At 37.3% G+C, this 22,224-nt stretch overlaps 1 protein-coding gene across 1 annotated transcript in view; it reads left to right on the forward strand.

Annotated features, from left to right (window-relative positions):
* Positions 1–18,306, forward strand: part of LOC122548685 (ammonium transporter Rh type A-like) — a 56,219-nt gene extending 37,913 nt beyond the window's left edge. Inside the window, exons 4-9 of the mRNA XM_043687510.1 lie at positions 4,136–4,364; positions 6,198–6,335; positions 9,420–9,553; positions 14,280–14,389; positions 16,714–16,787; positions 17,613–18,306. Coding sequence (XP_043543445.1) covers positions 4,136–4,364; positions 6,198–6,335; positions 9,420–9,553; positions 14,280–14,389; positions 16,714–16,787; positions 17,613–17,690 — 763 coding nt within the window. The 3' untranslated portion in view covers positions 17,691–18,306. The remainder of the gene's footprint in view (positions 1–4,135; positions 4,365–6,197; positions 6,336–9,419; positions 9,554–14,279; positions 14,390–16,713; positions 16,788–17,612) is intronic.
* The last annotated feature ends 3,918 nt before the right edge of the window (positions 18,307–22,224 follow it).

Consider the following 22,224-nt stretch of genomic DNA (forward strand, 5'->3'; position numbering starts at 1 on the left):
CTAAACCTTTCCCATCCATGTATTTGTCCAAATGCCTTTTAAATGTTGTTAATGCACATGCCTCAACCACTTACACTGGCAGCTCATTCTGCGTGTACCACCCTCTGTGTAAAAACGTTGCCGCTCAGGTTCCTTTTTACTCTTTCCCCTCTAAACCTGAACTGACACCCTCCAGTCCTTGATTACCTAACCCTGGGAAAAAGACTGAGTGCATTCACCCTATCCATGTCTCTCATGATCTTATACACTTGTATAAGATCCCTCCTCAGTCACCTACGCTCTAAAGGAAAAGGTCCTGGTTTGTCCAACCTCGCCTTGTAACTCAGACCCTTGAGTCCTGGCAACATCCTTGTAAATTTTTTCTGCAGTCTTTCCAGTTTAATAACATCCTTCCTATAGCAAGGTGACCAAAACTGAACACAATACTCCAAGTGCGGCCCCACCAATGTCCTGTATAACTGCAATTTAGCTTCCCAACTTCTATACTCAGTGCCCTAACTAATGAAGGTCAGCGTGTCAAAAGCCTTCTTCACTGCCCTGTCTATCTGTGACTCCACTTTCAGAGATCTGTGAACCTGATCTCCGAGATCCCTCTGTTCCACTGCACTCCTTAAGGCCCTACCTTGATTTGACTTTCCAAAATACAAGACCTCACACTTATCTATGTTAAACTCCATTTGCTGTTTCTCAGTCCACTTCCCCAACTGTAGTTTCTGATAACCTGCCTCACTGTCCACACTACTGCCTATGTTACTGTCATCAGCAAACTTACTCATCACGCCTTGTACATTCTCATCCAAATCATTGATATAGATAACAAACAATAATGGGCCCAACTTCACCCCTGAGGCATTCCACGGTTGCTTCCATTTTAAAATTCTCATTCTCTTATGTAAGTATGCATACCTTCATCCCTCCCAAACCCTATAACCTCCTCCAGAACTACTTCCTCGATTTAATCTGTGTTCTTCAAATGTCACCTTTTTGTATCTACCCACTTCCTGTATCTAACAGTAGTGGTAATGTTTTCAGATGTCTCGATCTAAGGCTGTGGAAAAATCTTCCTAAACTCCTTTGATTCTTCATATTTCTCCATTATTTTAAGTTTCTGCTTCAAACCTACCTCTCTAAGCAAGTGTTTGACTACTTCTCTTTATGTCATTTTCTGATTATACTCTTCGGAAACACATTTGCCTGCATTAAAGGTACTACATAATTGTATGGCATTCTTCCTTTTTAATCTATGATCTCAAGTGTACTCCTACAAATCCATACATTGTTACTTCTTCATGTGAAGGTTACATTTGTTTTGGCAACTTGTGCATATGTGTCAGGTTTTTATTTCCACCTTTCCTGGTCAATCAGGTTTACTCTGGATATCAATAACGCAGGCACTTCTTACAATGGGTTACTGAATACCCAATGTTCTTTATTATAGCAAAGAACACTTCAAAATACCCCAATAATAGTAATGCATCACAGTTTACTCATACAATGCTTACCATAGCTATTGACCAAGTTTACATGGACTTGTCTGAAACAGACTAAAAACTTGATCAGCCTGCTCAGTCTCAACCTCAAGTTGCTGATCAGACAACTGCCCCGCCACCACCCCCCACCACACACACACACAATAATTATCATTCTTTTCCATATAAGCTGGCTGTGTTTTTAAACTTAGACCCTGTCCAGTCTCTAGGTATTTGATCAGTTTTACCACTGGCAGACATCAGAAATATGTCATCTACTACAGTCAGTTTGATCAGGAACTCATTGAGATATTTTCTTGTTTTCCTGAAAAGAGGTTTACTATTGCTTTGTTTTAATGAATTTAGACATTACGCTTAACATGCTCACACTGTTGTTCCCTTGTCATATTATCACCTGTATATTTACGCAGCACAATTCTACCATCAAGCACACTCAGTTTAACTAGTAGGTAGCAAACATGATTTGGAGATGCCGGTGTTGGACTGGAGTGTCCAAAGTTAAAAATCACACAACACCAGGTTATAGTCCAACAGGTTTAATTGGAAGCACACTAGCTTTCGGAGCGACGCTCCTAATCACCTGATGAAGGAGCTTCGCTCCGAAAGCTAGTGCTTCAAATTAAACCTGTTGGACTATAACCTGGTGTTGTGTGATTTTTAACGTAGTAAACATGATCACATCTAGTGTCCTGCTCTGCTTTAAACAGAACTTCAGCCAGACACTTTGTTGGAGTTCAGTTATTGCTGATGTGCTTACAGCACTTCATTTAAGTACACACATTCCTTCAGAAGCAGGAATATTAGGACCTTTCTAATCATGAGGTCATCATTTAACCACTGACTTTTCAATAGAGCAGATTTTATATGTTATTTTTTATTTCATTACATTTGGGTTAACCTAGTAAATTTTAGATAACTACCTACTACTCTCTTGTCATCAATACAGAAAGTTCAAGAGATTGTGCTGCAGACTAGATGTTGCTGTTTTTCTCTTCAGGAGCAGAATAAGATTAGTTGAATGTGTGTCCCTGCTTGAGGCAATTACATTAACCATGCAACCACTGATTCAGAAATGCCACCAACCTGGCATCAAATTTCAATTCATTGACAGTTTTTGTTTTGCAAGAGTGCACTTTAAAAAAACGATGGCCTCAAGTAATAATGATCATTACTTGGTTTACACTAATTGCCTCCTTGATGGATAAGCAAATCTAATCAGATGCTAATTTAAACTCTCAATGGAAATTAAAATTTCTGAATCATATTTCATATCTGGCACTGGAAGAAGATGTTTCAGAGGGACAATTCCTGGCTTGCAGTGTCTGATGTGGTGTCCAGCTGGAGTTTAAATAATGCACCTGTTGTGTGACTGTCACAAAGTCCTTCACAGTCATGAGCACTTCTACCCACAATTTTTATGAGACAAGTGCCAAAGAGGCCAATTGCAGAATTAATGAGATGAAGAGGAAATGATTGTGTTAGAAAGGTTGACATGGTTTATGGCAAACCAGGAGCCAGGAATCTCATCTACAGCAATTTGAAAACTTCAGCCATTGACTTCAGAACTGACATCTTAACAGCTACCTAGCCAGAACATATAAAAGCAATTGGAAATGATAACGCATGCAGGGCTGCACTTTCAATAATCTGAACTGTCCATTGGATGAAATATTTAATTCATCAAAGACTTTTCTATACTTACATTGTTGATGTTTTTCTTGAGAGCTTACCAACTGGCAGAAGAAATAGCCTGGCAAAAATGTCACTTAAAGAGCAATGAAGAAGTTACTTCTTCCAAATAACACATGTTACTGAACACACGTGCTGCAAAATTTCACAAAGAACTGCAAAGGAGACAAAAACATATTCTTAACTTTTAAACTCTTCCCACTTTCCATTCACATCTCAATGTAGCTGATGCAAAATCCAACAGCTGCTAAAGACTGAATTTTTTTTTATTACTTGGAGCAGTGTCTCAATAACCCACTATGATGTCATTAGCTTCCTTTAAAGGGGCAAACAAGTTCTGAAGCTTAGTTCCTCTCCTGCCCTCATGAAAGCCAAGGGTGGGAAAACATACAAGATATCTGGCCAGCTTAGTTAGTGCCTGTTTTTTTCAGCTCCACTGTGGGTTTGGGATCTAGAAAATCTAGCCCTATGATTATACACAGAATTGACTGGCCCTCTGTCCTTATCCTAATAAGACATCTGAACACAAACTTCTGAAGAGCAACACCCACTACAGCAATATGGTACTTATTAATTTCCCACACTACAATCTTCCAAATTTGCTAAGTTAGTTCTTGTACAAAATTAGATGGATTTTGGTACCTTCTATTTTCCAGGAACTGATTTGATTTGGCCAAATTCATCTGATATAGTCTGTGGACAAAAGATATTTTTATTCCATCTGGTTTTGAACCCAGATCCAAATAATTGTTTATTTAAATAATATTTATGAATGGAAGTAATAAATGTTTTTTGGTGGGAGGACGGGAAGTTTCTAGATAGAGGCACAATATTTTAAACAATTATATAATGTTGAATGCTAAAAGTGCCTCTTCTGTTGTTTGTTTTTATTTTACATGTAATGACAGAAATGTATAAACTTCAGTCCATAAGCTGAAACAGAATTTGTAATAATCACTTACATCATCATATTTTCAAAGCTCTGGAATAATTCGAGATTATTCTAAATGTTTTCCAGGTACTCTCTTCTTATGGATGTTTTGGCCAAGCTTCAATTCTGCCATTGTAGAAAACCCTGATGGACAATACAGAGCTATTATCAACACTTATTTCTCACTGGCTGCATGTGTACTCACTGCTTATGCTCTCTCTAGCTTGGTTGATAAGAAAGGAAAATTGGACATGGTGAGAATGAATACTTTCATTTTATCATACGCCCAGATATTCCAATGGCCAGTTGGTTAGTGGAGCCATGCAGATTGGAATTCTGAGCCACGACAATCTGGAATCCCAAAGGCAACAGGCTCCGTGGGAATCCCCTGGAAAATTGAATGGGACTTTCTACTGTCTCTGGATCACTCTGAAAGAATCTATGAAATGTAGAGAATTCAGAGGGCTCTGCTTCAGGGAGGTTAATATTTACCCAGAAAAACTCAGAAGAGATCACCCTTCTCACTCATATCAGAACTCCTTTCCATCCACTGGGTCGACAGTCTGGTGCTGGAATAGCACAGCAGGTCAGGCAGCATCCAAGGAGCAGGAGAGTTGATGTTTCAGGCATAAGACCTTCATCAGGAATGATGAAGGGCTTATTCCCAAAACATTGATTCTCCTGTTCCTCAGATGCTGCCTGACCTGCTGTGCTTTTCCAGCATCACACTCTCAACTCTGATCTCCAGCATCTGCAGTTCTCATTTTTTTTCCATCCACTCGCCCTGACATACCCCACACCCTAACCTGTAAGTGTGAGTTGGCAGATAGAAGGTGGTGGTACGTATGCTAGTGGAGTACAGAACAAACTATAGTCTATATTCAGGTCTCGTGGGTCTGGTTGTATGACTTCCTGTGGCAATTGGCAGGAAATAAGATTGCTCTCCTCTCCACCTCCCCATCTATCCAAGTCCCTTTCTGAAATGTGCGAGCAAACTTTCCTTTCTTCAGGATCATGTCTTTGATGATAATGATTAAGCACCACAGTGTGAGGGACAGTTTCTGGCTTGTGATGCCTGAAATGGTTTTCAATTGTTACTTAAATATGGTGCCAGTGGTAGGAACGCCACATGGTCCTGGCAGTATAAGTGAGCACTCTCAACTTTTCCGGTCACATGAATAAGATGTCCAAGAGCCTAGTTGCATAATTAATGAGGTGAAGAGCAGAAGATTTGTAAGAAATGTCATTTTGTGTCATAAAAGATCGGTGCTGTGAATCTCATTCAACAAAACAAAAAACTGAGAATGAGTAAATCCCAGCCTTAAATGCTATTATTGCTTGAGGTGGAACACCTCAGCTATTGACCACAAAGAAGAGCCCTTCCATCCATAATAGCTTCATCAGCAATTGTAATAGGATGAATAGTCACCATGCTCCTACCAAGTGTTGAGAAAATTGTATCCCAGACTAAATTCCAAGAAATTCTAATGTTTTATCAGTTGAGTCGATATATTTCCTTGGTCTTGCTATACTGCAGCATATCAATGTTAAGAAATTTGAGAAGGAAAGGATTTTGTGGATGTGAATTTCATCTGGGTGGTTACATTATTTCCTGACACAAGAGTTATGCAATTCAAGATGAAATTTCCCATGTGAAGTCCTTCTATTGGACTTCAGTTAGACCTTCAGTGTAGCATTGATAGTTTTCAATTTTCACTGAGCATTAATGCACATGATGAGGCAGTGCATACAATGGCTGACATTTTTTTAAATGTATCAATGTTCACCCTAACTCATAGATTAATTAAATCTATATAAAGGATTTAAATGGTTGTGCTCCACCATGTGATCTTTAAACCAGTTTGTGGTCAAATATGTATTTACATTTTTGTGGGATTCATTTATATTGTAGTTTTTTTGACATTTTCTAATCAAAGATTCTTCCAAAATGTCTTCCAAAATGATAGCCTTTAAACCAATTCTTTATTTTGACTGATTCTTACAAATTATGCTGATTTTTAACGTGTCAAGTAAATTTTGTTTTGCTGTTTCTCAAATGAAACTAGTGCTTGCTTTCCTTTGTGCAGGTCCACATACAAAATGCTACTCTAGCAGGTGGTGTAGCTGCTGGGACCTCTGCTGACATGATGATCCACCCTTATGGAAGTCTGTTGATTGGATTTACGGCTGGAATAATCTCCACAGTTGGATTTAAATATCTGACAGTAGGTTTTGACACTTGCATTATTAAATCTCTGATTTTGTGAAAGTGTCAATTTTTACCTTGATTTGGGAGCAATTGATCAAGTTGAAGAACTCTCTCTATATATATAAAACCTATTATTAAACCCCTATTTGTGAATGACCTACATTACAATTCATAACATACAATTTCAGCAAAAATTACAACTTGATTTTCTCTTTTGGAAAATTCACTAAAAATGTACATTTTTATAAATTTTATGCAGATACTTGCTTGTATCAGAACATGTTGGAAAAATTTAATTGCAAACATAATTGCAGAAAATCACATTTATTTATTATTAATACATGCCTGCTAAATAAAGAAACACATCAACTAAATAGCTAAATTAAGAGAATAGATTCCCAACAATTTCTCAATAAATTACTCCACATTCTAACTTTGAAATTATTTCAGAAATGCTGGAAAAGTAATGGTGAGCTCACTCCAATCATTATTTTTATATGTGAAAAGACCAGCACTCTGTGGAAAGGGGAGAGAAGCGAACTGCCACAAACTGCTGAATGGTTTGTGCTGCTCTATTTTTAGCCTCACAGAAATAGAGGCTAATAGTTCACACAAGGTTCTGAGGAAGAGTCACTGAACCCAAAACATTAACTCTGATTTCTTTCCACAGATGCTATCAGACCTTCTGAGCTTTCCAACAATTTCTGTTTTTGTCTCTGATTTCCAGCATTGGCAGATCTTTCGGTTTTTATTGATTCTAATTCATCCTTTTCTCTTCTGGGTCATTTGCTCCATTTTTTCACCATCCTTAAAAGTAATTGCTGAGAGTCATATGGATCTACAATATAGAAAAAAAGCCATTTGGCCCATTGCATCTATGCCAGTCAAAAAAGAAAGTAACAATTCTAATCTCATTTTCTAGCCTTGTACGCCTTGCTTTGCAGGTGCACATCTGAATACCTTATAAATGTAATGATGGTGTTTACTTCTACCAATCTTAGAAGGAGTTAGTTCCAGGTTCCCACCACTCTCTGGGTGAAAAGGTTTTCCTCACATCTTCTCCAAATTTTCTGCAGCTTACATGAAATTTATGTCCCCAGCCACTGATCCCTCCATCAATGACTAACCTATTTATGCCATTCATAATTTTATGCATCTCAATCTCCTATACTTTAAGGTTAACAACCAGTTTGTCCAATCTCTCTTCATAACTAATACTCTCCAGCCCAGTCAATATCCTGATAAATCAGGAAACTAGAAAAATCAGGATACTGGCAAATCTACCTTAAGGTGATTGATTATTGACTCCATCATTTAGAAGGTCCCATAGGTCCTGTTAATGTCACCACACTATTAACAATTTAAATTTTACAGAAATATACAGCTCAAAGATATTACAAACTAAAAAGGAGGAACATATCCTGTCCAGGATATTCACCTTGAGATTATCCACTCCTCTGAATTCTGGACCATACTATTAATCCTCTACAGTCCAATTAGAGAATAACCCATGGACATTTACAAATATTTCCAACTGATTGTAGATGCAACCTTTGCTATTTCTTTTATCAATAGATAATGACATTCAGAAGGATAATTTTAACCAAACCTGTTCTGATGGAAATCGGTTCGATCGGATCAGCTTCCCAATTTACGCTCACCTGATTTTATGTTGAGTTTAAACGTAACTGAAAATGACTTTCTACCCCCTCTATAGTCTCTTCCTTCAGTCACAAATGCAGAAAAGTAATTTTAAACATTTTAGATCAATCACATTATTTTATTGCATAATAGCAAGTGAAGGAGACAACAAAAAAGGATGGAATCAGTGTTCTGTGACTTTTAATCATAGGAATCCAAACTTCCTTTTGAAACATAAAAAGGTGTTTGATTAGTATTAGTGAATGAAAACTTGTTTGATAGTTCATTTAGCATCAACAAGGAAATTACCAATGTGCTGTTTTCACTCTACTGTCAAACCTTCACTGAACAAAGTCTGTTACACTTCTGAAAATAAAGTATAGGATATTGGACTGAGACCAGCTGTGAGGAATTGATTTTTGTATCAGAAGATAATAATGTTTGTTTTCTGAATTTATATCAGATCAGTCAATATCTGACCTAGAAAGATGTGTTAACAGATAGTTTGGCATCTCTTAAAATATATGTTTTACCCAGCTCCTTAATAAGATATACCTCAGTGTGGAAAAGAAAATATCAGCTTGAAGCCAAGAATAGAATACATGTTACTTTTAGCTACAGATAGCTAACAGATTCGCAATCCTTTTTTGATTTTAAAACATTAGAATGACCTAATAAAACAAAATGATTATCAGGCACGCCAAAAAAATAAAAACTGATTTTAAAAGATTTCAAAATGAAAATAAAATAAACAACTTTTACTGAATAAGTTTACAGAAAAAGTAATGGAGGAAGAATAAATTTGAACGGTAATTCGATATTAATATTAAGACAAGATGAAATCAAGGAAAAGGAAGCCATTTTGAGCTTTGCTGCCTGGTTGGCAATGTGGTGTAGTAGGTTTCCTGGTCATGATAAAATGCTTCTGATTTATATCCAAGTAACAGAACAGACAAAAGCAAAGTGTTTAGCAAAATTATTTTGATCACCAAGACCTAACGCATACTTCCAATAGTTTTAAAGTTTTTATTTTTAAATTCTCTTCATTTGATCTCAACCTTTCTGCTTCTGCAATGATTGAGTGATTGGCTAGTGAAGAATGGAGAAAGTGAGGTCTGCAGATGCTGGAGATCAGAGCTGGAAATGTGTTGCTGGAAAAGCGCAGCAGGTCAGGCAGCATCCAGGGAACAGGAGAATCGACGTTTCGGGCATAAGCCCTTCTTCAGGAGGGCTTATGCCCGAAACGTCGATTCTCCTGTTCCCTGGATGCTGCCTGACCTGCTGCGCTTTTCCAGCAACACATTTCCAGTAGTGAAGAATGGAGGTTGTTTATAGTGATTTTGACTCATAAAATAATGTTAGATACCCATTTGTAACCCAAATAAAAATACTTCCCATTCTCAAGAAGAAAATAAAGCAATTATTTTACTAATTAGTTCTTTTTTTATTCTCTCTCCAGCCAATTTTTGCATCTAAATTGAAAATACATGATACCTGTGGTGTACACAATCTTCATGGCATGCCTGGAATACTTGGAGGTCTGGCTGGTATAATTGCATCTGCCATGGCCAGTGAAAATGTATATGGTCCAGGGTGAGTTTTGCTAAGGAACACAATTTATTGTGGTTGATTAAGTTCTACATTTTAAATACCGTGCACAGATTTTGGCCATTTATTTGGAAAAGCAACCTTTAACTACTGGGAATGGAATACTAACTGACACATTGTCCTATCTCTCTTGGACTGTGACCCCAACACCAACCATTAAGTTATTGAATGCTAAGACTGCAACTGATCTCATCTTCTCTGGAAATCTTCCCTCTACAGATTTCAGTCTCACTGTCACATAAACCCAAACAAGCTACTTTTTCTTCCTTTTCAAGATTTGCCATAGTAGACCCATCACTTCAGCTGGTTTGTCCCTCATAATTGACTTCTTAACAATGTTGTCCCCTCTTGTGTCATCTCTTTCTCAAATTCCACATGGTTCTAATGAAGCTTGATATATGCTTGAGAAATAGCATCAATTCAACACAATATAACATGGAATTCAATCATTTTCAATTGTAATCTTTTCTCCATTTTAGGAAATGATAACAATTACTAATCTTGCTCCTTTTCACATTCACACATCCATTCCAAACATCTTGGTTTCTTTATTTGTCCTATTACCACATTTTTTGTCTTGCACCATTATCCCTTGGCATTAAGAGTAGAAATTGAGATTTGTTTTTAAACTTTGCAATGAAATGACACTTTTCTATATATTTATATTCTCCACCTGTGAAGACTACATCTTTTCATGTCCTTTGATTTTATACTGTGGAGTAAATAAAAACAGAAGATATCGGTTTAAACCAAGAAGACTATGTAAAAAAGATGGCTGCAATTTTTGTGGAGCATATCGTGAATTGCACGCAACACTGCTTTCCCCTGGAACAGTGAGATGGAGAGTAGATACCTGGAACAAAGGGATTTGATCTGAAGGGGATAATTCCTTGGCAACATCTTGATTAACTCCTTCCCAAGTGACCGTGGCTTGTGTGAAGCCAGAACAGCAGAGAGCTATCTAATTTGCAAAGAGAACGCATAAACAAAATCTCTTTCTCTTATGAAGGTACAAGAAACAGTTAGCTGGCTTCCACTCTACTCACCTTCCTCTGCAAGTCATCTGTTGAAGGAGGAATAAAATACGCCTAGATATTGTGAAAGGATTAACACTCAACCAGTGAATGAAAGAGAGCATCAGTTTGCAAACAACCTTGTGCTAACAGCAAACAACTAAAAGAAACAAATCATTGCATCCTGTGTTCCAGATTAGTGCCATCAAACTGTGTTTTCTTGAATTTTTTCATTTTCCACTCTTAATATCAGTGTCTTGTCTGTCTTTGTGTGTCAGTATGTATGAAGGGGGAAATTTAGAAAAAGAGAAAGTTCATGTGTAGAGTTATAAGTTAGCAATTCACATTTCCTAATTTCAATTAATTAAAAGCAATTAATAATCAGCTACTTTCATATTAAGTACAGAAAAACTAGTGAGTTTTTTCTTTTAACTGGAGTTCATCAGTCAGGTAAATTGCAGACTTTACATAGTTTGACTAAATCTTTTCAAAACTGTAAATATTCCTGGAATAAGGGGACTTAATTTCCAGTGCACAATCCTAGTGAGTTAAATCACTATTTAATCTGGATGTTAAGCTCTTCCTCAGCTGAGTCAACAGCTGAATAGATATTTGGTGATTTAATAATCCCAATATTGCAGGAAGAAATTTGCACTATTGAAGTGCAATCTGGACTACAGTAACAATACTTTTTATTTTGCGGTGACTGCTTCTGGAACTGAGCTTCTGTCAAGCATTTTATCCAGTTGTGATTTGGCAGTAAACATTGACAACAGCTATCAGCTGGAGGTGAACCATGGATAGTAAGATTGTTTCGATGCTGTTTCCCAAGAAGGTGCAGGCTAAGGGAGGCCTAGGGCATTAGTTTGAGGCAGGAAGGGACCAGGGTTCAATTCCACCCTCGGGCAATTGTCTGTGTGGAGTTTGCACATTCTCCCTGTCAGTTCATGGGTTTCCTCCGTTAGTCCAAAGATGCGCAGTTGAGGTGGATTGGCCATGCTAAATTATTCGTAGTGTTTTGGTGGTGTAGGTTAGGTGGACTGGTCATGGAAAATGCAGAATTACAGGTATAGCATAGGGGGTAGGATTCTGTTTGGAAGGTCAGTGTGGACTCGAATGGCCTGCTTCCACACTGTAGGTATTCTATAGCTCAACATCTTGTTTGAATGTTTTGTGATCATGGTTCCTCTCTCAAAGTTTAAGAATGCATCTTTGTTCTGCTACATGTTGTACTTTATGCCAATACTGCTGCCTGTACATTGAGACACCTGTCTGGCTTCTCTCGGGCTGTCAGTGTCTGCACATACACTCAGCCTGAGGCTGCTTGCTCCTTATCTCTAAATAAGATTCTTCAACTTCTTATGTACAGTAACACTCCTTTAATGCCTTATTACATTGTAGATTACCAAAAACAACTTCTTCAACAGTGTCTAAGACTTCTCTCTTCACGCACACATTCAAGACTGTTGTGTCTTTTCTTAATGATGTCAGAGACAGGTCATCACATATCATGACATACATGAATCTTATTATATATTTTTCCCCAAGCTTCTCTCTACATTGATTTAGTCTACATTATTCCAGTAAGTTACTTTGCTTACTTGAAACTTCGTAATCACTACTGCCATGATTACAATCATTATAACCATTAGAATTGTTATGAGTAATATCCCCATCTCGACATCCTCTCAAGGTCAAAATCTCACAGCTTGAGATAGCTTGGAACTCTGACTGGAGATCCCAATCTGATTCGCTTGAGTTTAGCATTAAGTTGGTGTTGTTGTGCCACTCCAGAATTGTTAGCCTGCTCCGTACACTGTAGTAAAACATACTTGGTCTCAATTCTTGGCTCAAGTAAGATCAATACACCTTGTCTCTAAATGCCATTTCAGGTACTTTTACAAAATAAGATCTCAGTTGGCCTGTTTTTCTGATGACCATGGATTCTGACTTCTTGTTTCTCAACCAGACTTTCGATGCTGACTTTAAGGTTAACAGTGTGTTCACTCTGTGTTTTAGCAACTTTACTGTTTTCTATTTTTTCATAGTTGTATTATCATCTCCTAGTCCTAAGAAGACATTTCTCACTTATGATGATAATCTAAAATTGATACATCTGTTCTCAACCTCCACCCCATTAACAATTCCACCAGTTAATCTTGCACTGAAATTGAATTATATCTTAGAATGTCCCAGTCAACACCATCAGCATCCTTGGTTATATCCTTTTCAAGCTTCAGGAAAGTCTCATCAGAAGTGCCGGAATAGTAGTATAAAGTTGGGAAGGAGTTGACTTTTAAACCGCACAAAGTTTCATGGTTTTAGGTCAAAAATGAGCAAGGAAATCTTCTGCTGCTTATCCCCTACCACTCCTGCCACTAGGAACTCAGCTGGTCAAGTCCTAAAAGACATAAACGCTCGGTTGGTTCTACAGCAGGCAATGAGGGCATAAATAGGAAGGAAAATCAACTTGACCTCATATTCACTATCTACCTTTCACAAATGACATGCATGACAGTAATGGTAGATGTAACCACCGCACAGTCTTTGTGGAGATGAAGGCCTGGCTTGGCATTTAAGCTTCTACTGTGTTGTGGAATCCCACCACTATGCTAAATGGGATAGATTTCAAACAGAGCCAGCAATTCACAGCTCATGAGGCGCAGTGCATCATCGGATTGTAACCACAATTTGTCACCTCAAGGCCTAGCATTTCCTCAATTCCACCATAATTATCAAGCTGGGATAACAACCCTAATTCAAGGAAGACTGAGAAGAATATGCCAAAAGCAACAGCAGGCATACCTAAAATGTAGATGTCAACCTGATGAAGCTACAATACAGGACTAACTTCATGCCAAACAACAGAAGCAATAAGTGATGGACAGGGCTAAGTGATCCCATAACCAATCAATTAGGTCTAAGCTCTGCAGTCCTGCCACACTCATTGTGAATGGTGGTGGATAACTGAACAACTCATGAGAGGAGGAGGTTCAAGAGATTTCTCTAATTCAATGATGGGGGGGACTAGCAGATTAGTGTAAAAAGTAAGACTGAAGTATTTGCAACAATCTTAATTATAGACCATAATGCAGGAAAATGTTAAGCTTTTTGTTTTGATAGGAAGAATGAAAAAAGAGCAGAGTATTAATTAAATGGTGAATGATTGTGGAATTCTAAGGTGCAAAGAGTATTAAGTGGTCCAGCTAATAGGCAGGGATAGCACATGATCAGGAGAGCTCATTTTGGTTGTTTGTGATAAAGGAACTGTGATTTGTGGTAAAAACTGCTGGCAATCACAGCAAGCAGGCAGCATCCACGGAGACAAAACAAGCTAACTCTTCAGCAGAGTCATTGTCAGAGTGAAAACATTGTTTTAAAATGTTTAGGTGTTACCTTTTAAGAATGGAGATGCGGGGAATTCCTTTCTCTCAGAGAGTTGTGCAATGTTGGAGCTCTCTGCCTCAGAAGGCCATGGTGATGTGAATATTTTTAAAGTGGAAATGCATAGATTCTTGTGAGGTAGGGGGTGTCAAAAGTTTTTGGGGATAGATAAGAATGTGTATTCAGCACAGAGAGCAGCCATGAGCTTATTCAATGGTTCATTAGGCTTAAAACACCGAATGGCCTATTTTTGATCTTAATTCATATGTTTGTAACATGCACAATTTCTAATGTTTAACATTTTTGTTTGTTAGACTTATTCAAACTTTCCCAACTGGAAGATCTGGTATCGTACAGGCTGGATATCAAGCTGCTGGATTAGGTGTATCCCTTGGTGTGGCCCTTATTGGAGGGACTATCACAGGTCAGAAACCACAACACTACCAATAATAATTTGTTCTGTGAATAGTTTAATCACAAATACACTTTCAGTATGATGTACTCTCAAAAGTTAATCTGACAATCAACCAAGTCGAAAAAGAATGTTGTATAGTAATCAGTAACTCGGTTTTAATTTTGATGGAGGCCAAAGATCCAGTTGTTACACCTTGTAAATTTTTAATATATAAAGCTGGGTTCACCAATTGAAATTAATTATGACAATTATTCAAACTGTCTTGTTTTCTTGGCCTGATATTCTTATTGTCAAGATGGTGATATGTAATTACTGGTTACTTCACCTGCAACCGTAAAAGCTGTGAAATCTGCCAGTACACCACCACCCTCACCCCCATCCAGGCCCCAAACAATCCTTCCACACGAGACAGAGGTTCACCTGCCTCTCCTCCAACCTAGTTTACTGTGTCTGATGCTCCCAATGTGGTTTTCTCTATACTGCGGAGACAAAACGTAAACTCCGGGCACATTTTGCTGAGCATCTCAGCCGGGCTTACAGGGGCTAACCTGATCTCCTAGTCACCACCCATTTTACTTCCTTTTCCCACTCCCTTTCCGACATGACCATCCTTGGCTTCCTCCATTGCCACAGCGAATCAAATCACAAATATAAGGAACAACAACTCATCTTCCTCCTGGGCAGCCTACAGTCCGGAGGACTCAATATTGAGTTCTCCAATTTCAAATAACCTCCCTTCCCATTCCCCAACTCCCTTCCCAGCCCTTCCCTTTCCCTTCCATTCCTCTAATCAATCCTGTCTTCCAGCTACCAACCATTTTCAGTTCTCCCATCGACCAACCAGGTTGTACCCTCTACCTGTGTTCACCTATCCCTACCTCACAAACCACTCCCCAACACCCCACCCCATTATCTGAAACTCCCCTTACACCCACCCCCAATCCTCAAGAAGGGTTACACCCAAAACATTGACTTCTCCACCTCCTGATGCTGCCTAGCTGGCTGTGTTCTTCCAGCTTCCTGTTTGTCTACTTTGGATTCCAGCATCTGCAGTTTTTTTTTGTCTCAAACAATATAGCTCCTAGCATCATGTTTGGCTGGAATTAAGAATTGTACATTGAAATGTGGGATAAGAAGATATATATTCAATTTCCAACTGAAAATACATTAGTCACATAATTTTGAGTTGGAAGTCATGTATTCAATCAAATTTTGTAACATGAATGAATAACTGACTATAACAAGTGGACCTACCCCAATGATACATTCTGCTTAGCTTTCATTGTATTTCCTTGTTCACCACAAATAAAGCACATTGACTATTTTATTGAGCAAATGTATGAGTTGGAACGTTCTTTGTCAGCCAGACCTGCAATGGAACAGCTTCCCTCTGTTAGAAGATTCTATGTGTATGTTCTTGGCAAGATCAAAGAAATCATACTTATTCCAAGGGACTACCATACATCCACACATGATCTGAAGTAGGCAGTCATAGTATACAGTAGCTAGCAAATCAAATGCACTCATTAAAAGAACTTGTACAAATTATTCCAAATTAGAATATTTACAAGAAGTGAGGAATTCAGACCAGACTAGATTTGGATGATTTTCAGCCCAAACTTTTCTAAATTAGGTGCAGAATGTCAGAATGTCTTTCTGTACATGTATAATAATAGCTTTTATTTTTTTTAATCTTATTGTGGTTTTCTTAAAAGGGCATATGTACTTAGAATCCCTACAGTGTGGAAACAGGCTACTTAACCCAACAAGTCCACACTGACCCTCCAAAGAGTAACCTACCCAGAGCCATTTCCCTACTACTCGACATTTACCCCTTATTAATGCACCTAATTTACACATCCCTGAACACTATGGGCATTTTAGCATGGCCAGTTCAGCTAACCTGCATATAATCCATCCATCTTTGCTATGTCTATCCTTTTACTACAAAAGAGGTCATCATAAGTGAATGTTAATTATACAAAAATATGCATCCATTCACATTGTTTAATAAATGTTTTAAGAGTGTCCAATTTCCTACACTATCTCATTTGGGTCTAATCCTATGCTCAGCATTTTTCATTAATCAACAAATCAATATTTGACTTCCACAGTTTTCCATTAGAGTGAACAGAATATTATGTCAGTAACTTATCATTCAAAGGACTGATAACTATTTATAAAGTTTGCAAAAATATTATTCAGAAGGAAAATTTTAATTAACTAAGAACTAACTACATTTCCATACACAATGAAGTTATCTCCCTTTACTATATGGAAAATTAATGTCCTAAAGAAACAGATAAATAATTATACTGTTCCTCTCTTCACAGGTTTCATTCTATGCATTTCTTTTTGGGGACAGCCACCAGATCAAAATTGTTTTGATGATGACATTTATTGGGAGGTATGAAACGGTTACATATTCATATAAAATTTTATATGAGAATACATTCTTTTTGTCTGTATTCACAATTTATAAGTCAATTCTTGCATTTAAATTGCTGATGCACTTACCTTATGCTTTTAATACTTCACATTTGGTATTGTCTTTAACATGTCTTGAGTTTTGAATCTCAGAAATGATTATTTAATAGATCAGTGCTAATTTCTGCTGAAGAAAAATCACCGGAGAGATGGTAGGATAATGGTATTCATCTGTAATACAACTGCAACCGGCAATCAGTCCACCTATGGACTTATGTTCAACTACTCCATACATGACTCAAGAACACACAATGTGGAAATTAAATACAAACCCTTCAAATATATTTAAGGTTGAGATCATGCATATAGATATGCATCAATTGTGCAATCCATTCTAAAGCTGCACTCAGCTCACTGTGCAAGATATGAATTGCATACAGTAATTCTAAATTATTGTTATTCCTTGATCCTCACATTATTTTATTTGTAAAAATCTAATCACACTATTACATAATGAGGTAACTAAATAAGTTATTCTCAAGCAGAAGATCTAATGTAGACAGGATCCAAATGTATGGTTTTACACAACGGTTCCCTATTCAAATACAAAATTTTGATTAAGTGCTCCATTATTGTGCATGTGAGACATAAACTCAATTCCTCTATGATAACATTAGCCATAACCATCCAATTCAGGAATAAAATTGTTGTAAACTGACAGCATAAATGAAAAGTTCAATTAATTTGCACAATCAAGCTTTATTTTTTTCTCTTTCATAATGGTGATTCTTTTACTCATTTGCAGTTGCCAGATGGTGAAACTGAAAATGAAAATCTACTTTCATCAGAACATGGAAGGCAGAACATTAATGCTGAAGCATGAACCAACATGATTTTTTTAAACACAGACATCAATATTTAGAGCCAACCAAAAAGAAATCAGAAACACTAATATTTCGTCCAGAATATTTTATATAGAATAGTCTATTTAAATGAATAACAAAAGAAATCTGAAAATTATATTAGAATTTACTTGCTGTCCTTTACAAAATATTTTGTAAAGTAAAATAATCTGATAAAAAGACGAAGTATGTATCCCTATTGATAATATCCAAGCTTTTTTCTATTTCTTTTTATTCATATAATTTTCTAGTGCCCCATTTGATTTGCTTATACATAACACCTAGAATTCTCCCTTTTTTTATTGTAGTTGCAGAAAGGCATGATGTCAAATGATTGTGGATTCAAAGACACTGCAGGACTCAAACTTACTTGTAGTCAATTAAATACCAAAAGAGTGTGCCATTGCCAAAAGTTTATTGGTATAGATTCTTGATAATCATGGAAATGAAAGTTTATCGGGGTAAGCAAAAATATGATGTGAGATTATTAAATGATGAAGCAAGCATGAGGGAATGAGTGGTCTAGTGCTCCTAGTTCGAATGTGCATACATATGTTCATGAAGTTAAAAATCACACAACACCAGGTTATAGTCCAACAAGTTTAATTGGAAGCACACTAGCTTTCGGTACGAAGCTCCTAATCACCTGATGAAAGAGCGTCGCTCCGAAAGCTAGTGTGCTTCCAATTAAACCTATTGGACTATAACCTGGTGTTGTGTGATTTTTAACTTTGTACACCCCAGTCCAACAGTGGCATCTCCAAATTATGTTCATGAAGATTTTCAGGTATGTTAAACTAAGATACTATCTGGCTTGTCTCATAGATTCTGTAGCACTTATTGAAGAAATATAGGGAGTTCTCTCAGTTTTCAAACTAATGTTAATGCATTAACCAATACCACTAAAACAAAGTATTTAATTATTCATGTGAGCGTTGTTTGTGAGGCTTCACTGTGATGTAGATTTGTCTAACATAAGATACATAAGAACAGTGACTATGTCTCATATATAAAAAAAACCTATTATTACTTGTAGGATATTTGGGATATTTTGAGCATACAAAAGGCACTATGTGAATGACAATTTTTTCTTAGCTACATAACACATATTAGAGCAATGGGATAGATACAAAAGTTAATCTGTGTTCTTCAAGTAAGGAGTAGAAGATAGCAAAATGTTCTCAAAGCTGTCCAGTATCCAAAGGTCACATTGGGAAGTGCACATATAAGGACAGAACTGGGCTTGCTTATAATTCTTGTATGGTCAAGTAACCTACTAAATTACTGGACTTAGATGTAGAATGGGTACTTCTGGATACTGGAGAGGTTGATATTTAAGAAAGTTGTTTTTCCTTGGTGTGAAACTTTAATAGAATAATCATTCAAGTTTGAAATTGGTGAACAAACTAAGATCAAAAAAGCAAGATTGCTTTATAGCATTGGTACTGACAAAACCTTTCCTACACAAATTCATTTCCAGAATAAATTACTTTTTGGGTAACATGGTGAAATGTTCCTACGTGCTTAAGAAGAGTGCAGGAGAAATTAGTCAGATAACTAAATCCTTGGTTAAAGAGATAAGCTTTAAGGAATGTCTTACAGAACAATAGAAAACAAGCTGGAGAGATTTAGAGAATTGCAAGGTTTACTGCCTTGACAGCTGAAGGGAGCTGGTGTTGAGGTGATGAACAAGAGGACCAAATTGGTTGAAAACAGAATTCTTGGATGGTTTTAGGACTCCAGGAGATCACACAGTTAGAGAAGAATGAAGGATTTGAACAGGAGGATAAAACATTTCAATTTAAAGCAAGTACTAGACACAGTGAAAAGACTATTATAAGCTATTTCAATAATTAATATAATTTGCAGCTTTCAAGACCTATGCGCCTATGGGTAGTATAAGGCATTTACAAAATGTGCAGCAGGAAATAGAGTTGAAATATATATGGAAACAAAAAGATGCACAGAAAGCTACAAACCAATTATCTTGCAGGTGCAAAATTCCATAAAAATGCATGACAAAATAATCTTTTTTTATATTGGTGAGCAACAACAATCAACAATAACCACACTTTCGGCACATATTCAAAAAATGGAAAAAATAACAGCACTCTATTCTTTATTCTGTGCAACATTCCACGAGACCTTTATTACAGAGTTATGAATCTAATATTTTTAATTTCTAAGAACAAGTATTTTGTACACCCTGTGCAATTTATCAAATGCTTGCATCAGATTATATTATGTAAGTACTCACAGTGTCTCTGCAAGAAAAATACATAGAAACAAAAAGTAACAGATGGCACAAAATATATCATATAGTTTGTGAAAGAAAAACTTAAATGTGTGCTTAATAGTTTTTACAAGAAATGTGTTTTCTGCTTTTGTGGAGAATTTCTCACATTTTTATTGCCTTGTTTATTTTCTACAATTGATTTATAATACAATAAAATTTATAATGAAAAGTATGGCAGTCATGTCATTGTTGTATTTGACAAAAGGCTCAAATGCTGTGAGTTGAAGTTCTACATCTAAAACAATAAGGCAAGACTCAATAAATTTAATAGTTTATTGTAAACTTACAGTACAGGAGGAGTCCATTTGACCAATCACACCTCTGTCAAGCTCCAGCAAAATGATGGATGATATCTCATGAAAAACCTGTCACCCATATTTGGACTGACCTCGATATGATGTCAGTTCCATATTACATGGTTGACTTTAATGGCTTCTAATGTGACCAAGCAAACCACCCACTATTACATTGCACAGTAGTGCAGAATCAGGTAGTGATTAATTAATCAATAATACTTGATGGTAAAGAATATTAAGAGGGTGGCACAGTGGTTCAGTGGTTACTACTACTGCCCCACAGTGCCAGCAACCTTGGGCAGCTCAGGTGTGGAGTTTGCACATTCTCCCATGTCTGGATGTGTTTCATCCAGGTGCTCCAGTTTCCTCCCACAGTCCAAAGATGCGCAGGTTAGGTAGATTGGCTATGCAAAATTGCCCAGTGTCCAGGGATATGCAAGCTATGTGGATTAACCATAGGAAATGCAGGGTTACTAGGATAGGGTAGGGGGTTGCAATGCTCATCTGAGGGTCAACGTGGACTCAATGGGCCAAATGGAGGAGGCTCTGGGTAAACAATAGTAATGTATTTCAATTTCCATCATCAAGCAGAGCATGATAGTGTCACAATTGACCAAGCCAGTTTCAAAGATTTGGTCCCAACTGATACTGAGCCAGATGAACAACACTTGGAAACACTTGGCTTGTCTTTGAAAGTAAATAGAAAACTGTGAACATCGGGTTGTATCAGTGGTCATAGAAACAAAGGCTCCCTTTAGACAGTGCTCAGACTGAGGATTTTTGATAAGGGATAGTATTACAACTGTGCTGAGGGATGATATTCCTGGAAATACATCCAGGGAAGTCAGTTGGGTGGAACTGAGAAATAAGAAAGGGATGATCACCTTTCGGGATTGTATTATAGACTCCCTGATAGTCAGAGGGAAATTGAGAAACAAACTTGTAAGGAGATCTCAGCTAACTGTAAGAATAATAAGGTGGTTATGGTAGGGTATTTTAACTTTCCAAACATAGACTGGGACAGCCATAGTGTTAAGTGTGTACAAGAACATTTTCTGATTCAGTATGCGGATGTACCTACTAGAAAAGGTGCAAAGCTTGACCTACTCTTGGGAAATAAGGCAGAGCAGGTGACTGAGGTGTCAGTAGGGGAACACATTGGGGCCTATGACCATAATGCTATTTGGTTTAAAATAGTGATGGAAAAGTATAGACCAGATCTCAAAGATGAAGTTCGAAATTGGAGAAAGGCCAATTTTGACAGCATTAGGCAAGAACTTTCAAAAGCTGATTGGAGGCAGATGTTCGCAGGTAAAGGGACGGCTGGAAAATGGGAAGCCTTTAGAAATGAGATAACGAGAATCCAGAGAAAGTATATTCCTGTCAGGGTGAAAGGGAAGGCTGGTAACTATAGGGAATGCTGGATGTGTAAAGAAATTGAGGGTTTGGTTAAGATAAAGAAGGAAGCATATGTCAGGTAGAGACAGGATAGATCGAGTGAATCCTTAGAAGAGTATAAAGAAAGTAGGAGTATACTTAAGAGGGAAATCAGGAGGGAAAAACGTGGACATGAGATAGCTTTGGCAAATAGAATTCAGGAGAATCCAATGGGGTTTTACAAATATATTAAGGACAAAAGGGTAACTAGGGAGCGAATAGGGCCCCTCAAAGATCAGCAAGGCGGTCTTTGGGTGGAGCCACAGAAAATGGGGGAGATACTAAATGAATATTTTGCATCAGTATTTACTGTGGAAAAGGATATGGAAGATATAGACTGTAGAGAAATAGATGGTGACATCTTGCAAAATGTCCAGATTACAGAGGAGGAAGTGCTGAATGTCTTGAAACGGTTAAAGGTGGATAAATCCCCAGGACATGATCAGGTGTACCCGAGAACTCTGTGGGAAGCTAGAGAAGTGATTG

This window comes from Chiloscyllium plagiosum, chromosome 3 (assembly GCF_004010195.1).
Source record: "Chiloscyllium plagiosum isolate BGI_BamShark_2017 chromosome 3, ASM401019v2, whole genome shotgun sequence".
NCBI classification, from domain to species: domain Eukaryota; kingdom Metazoa; phylum Chordata; class Chondrichthyes; order Orectolobiformes; family Hemiscylliidae; genus Chiloscyllium; species Chiloscyllium plagiosum.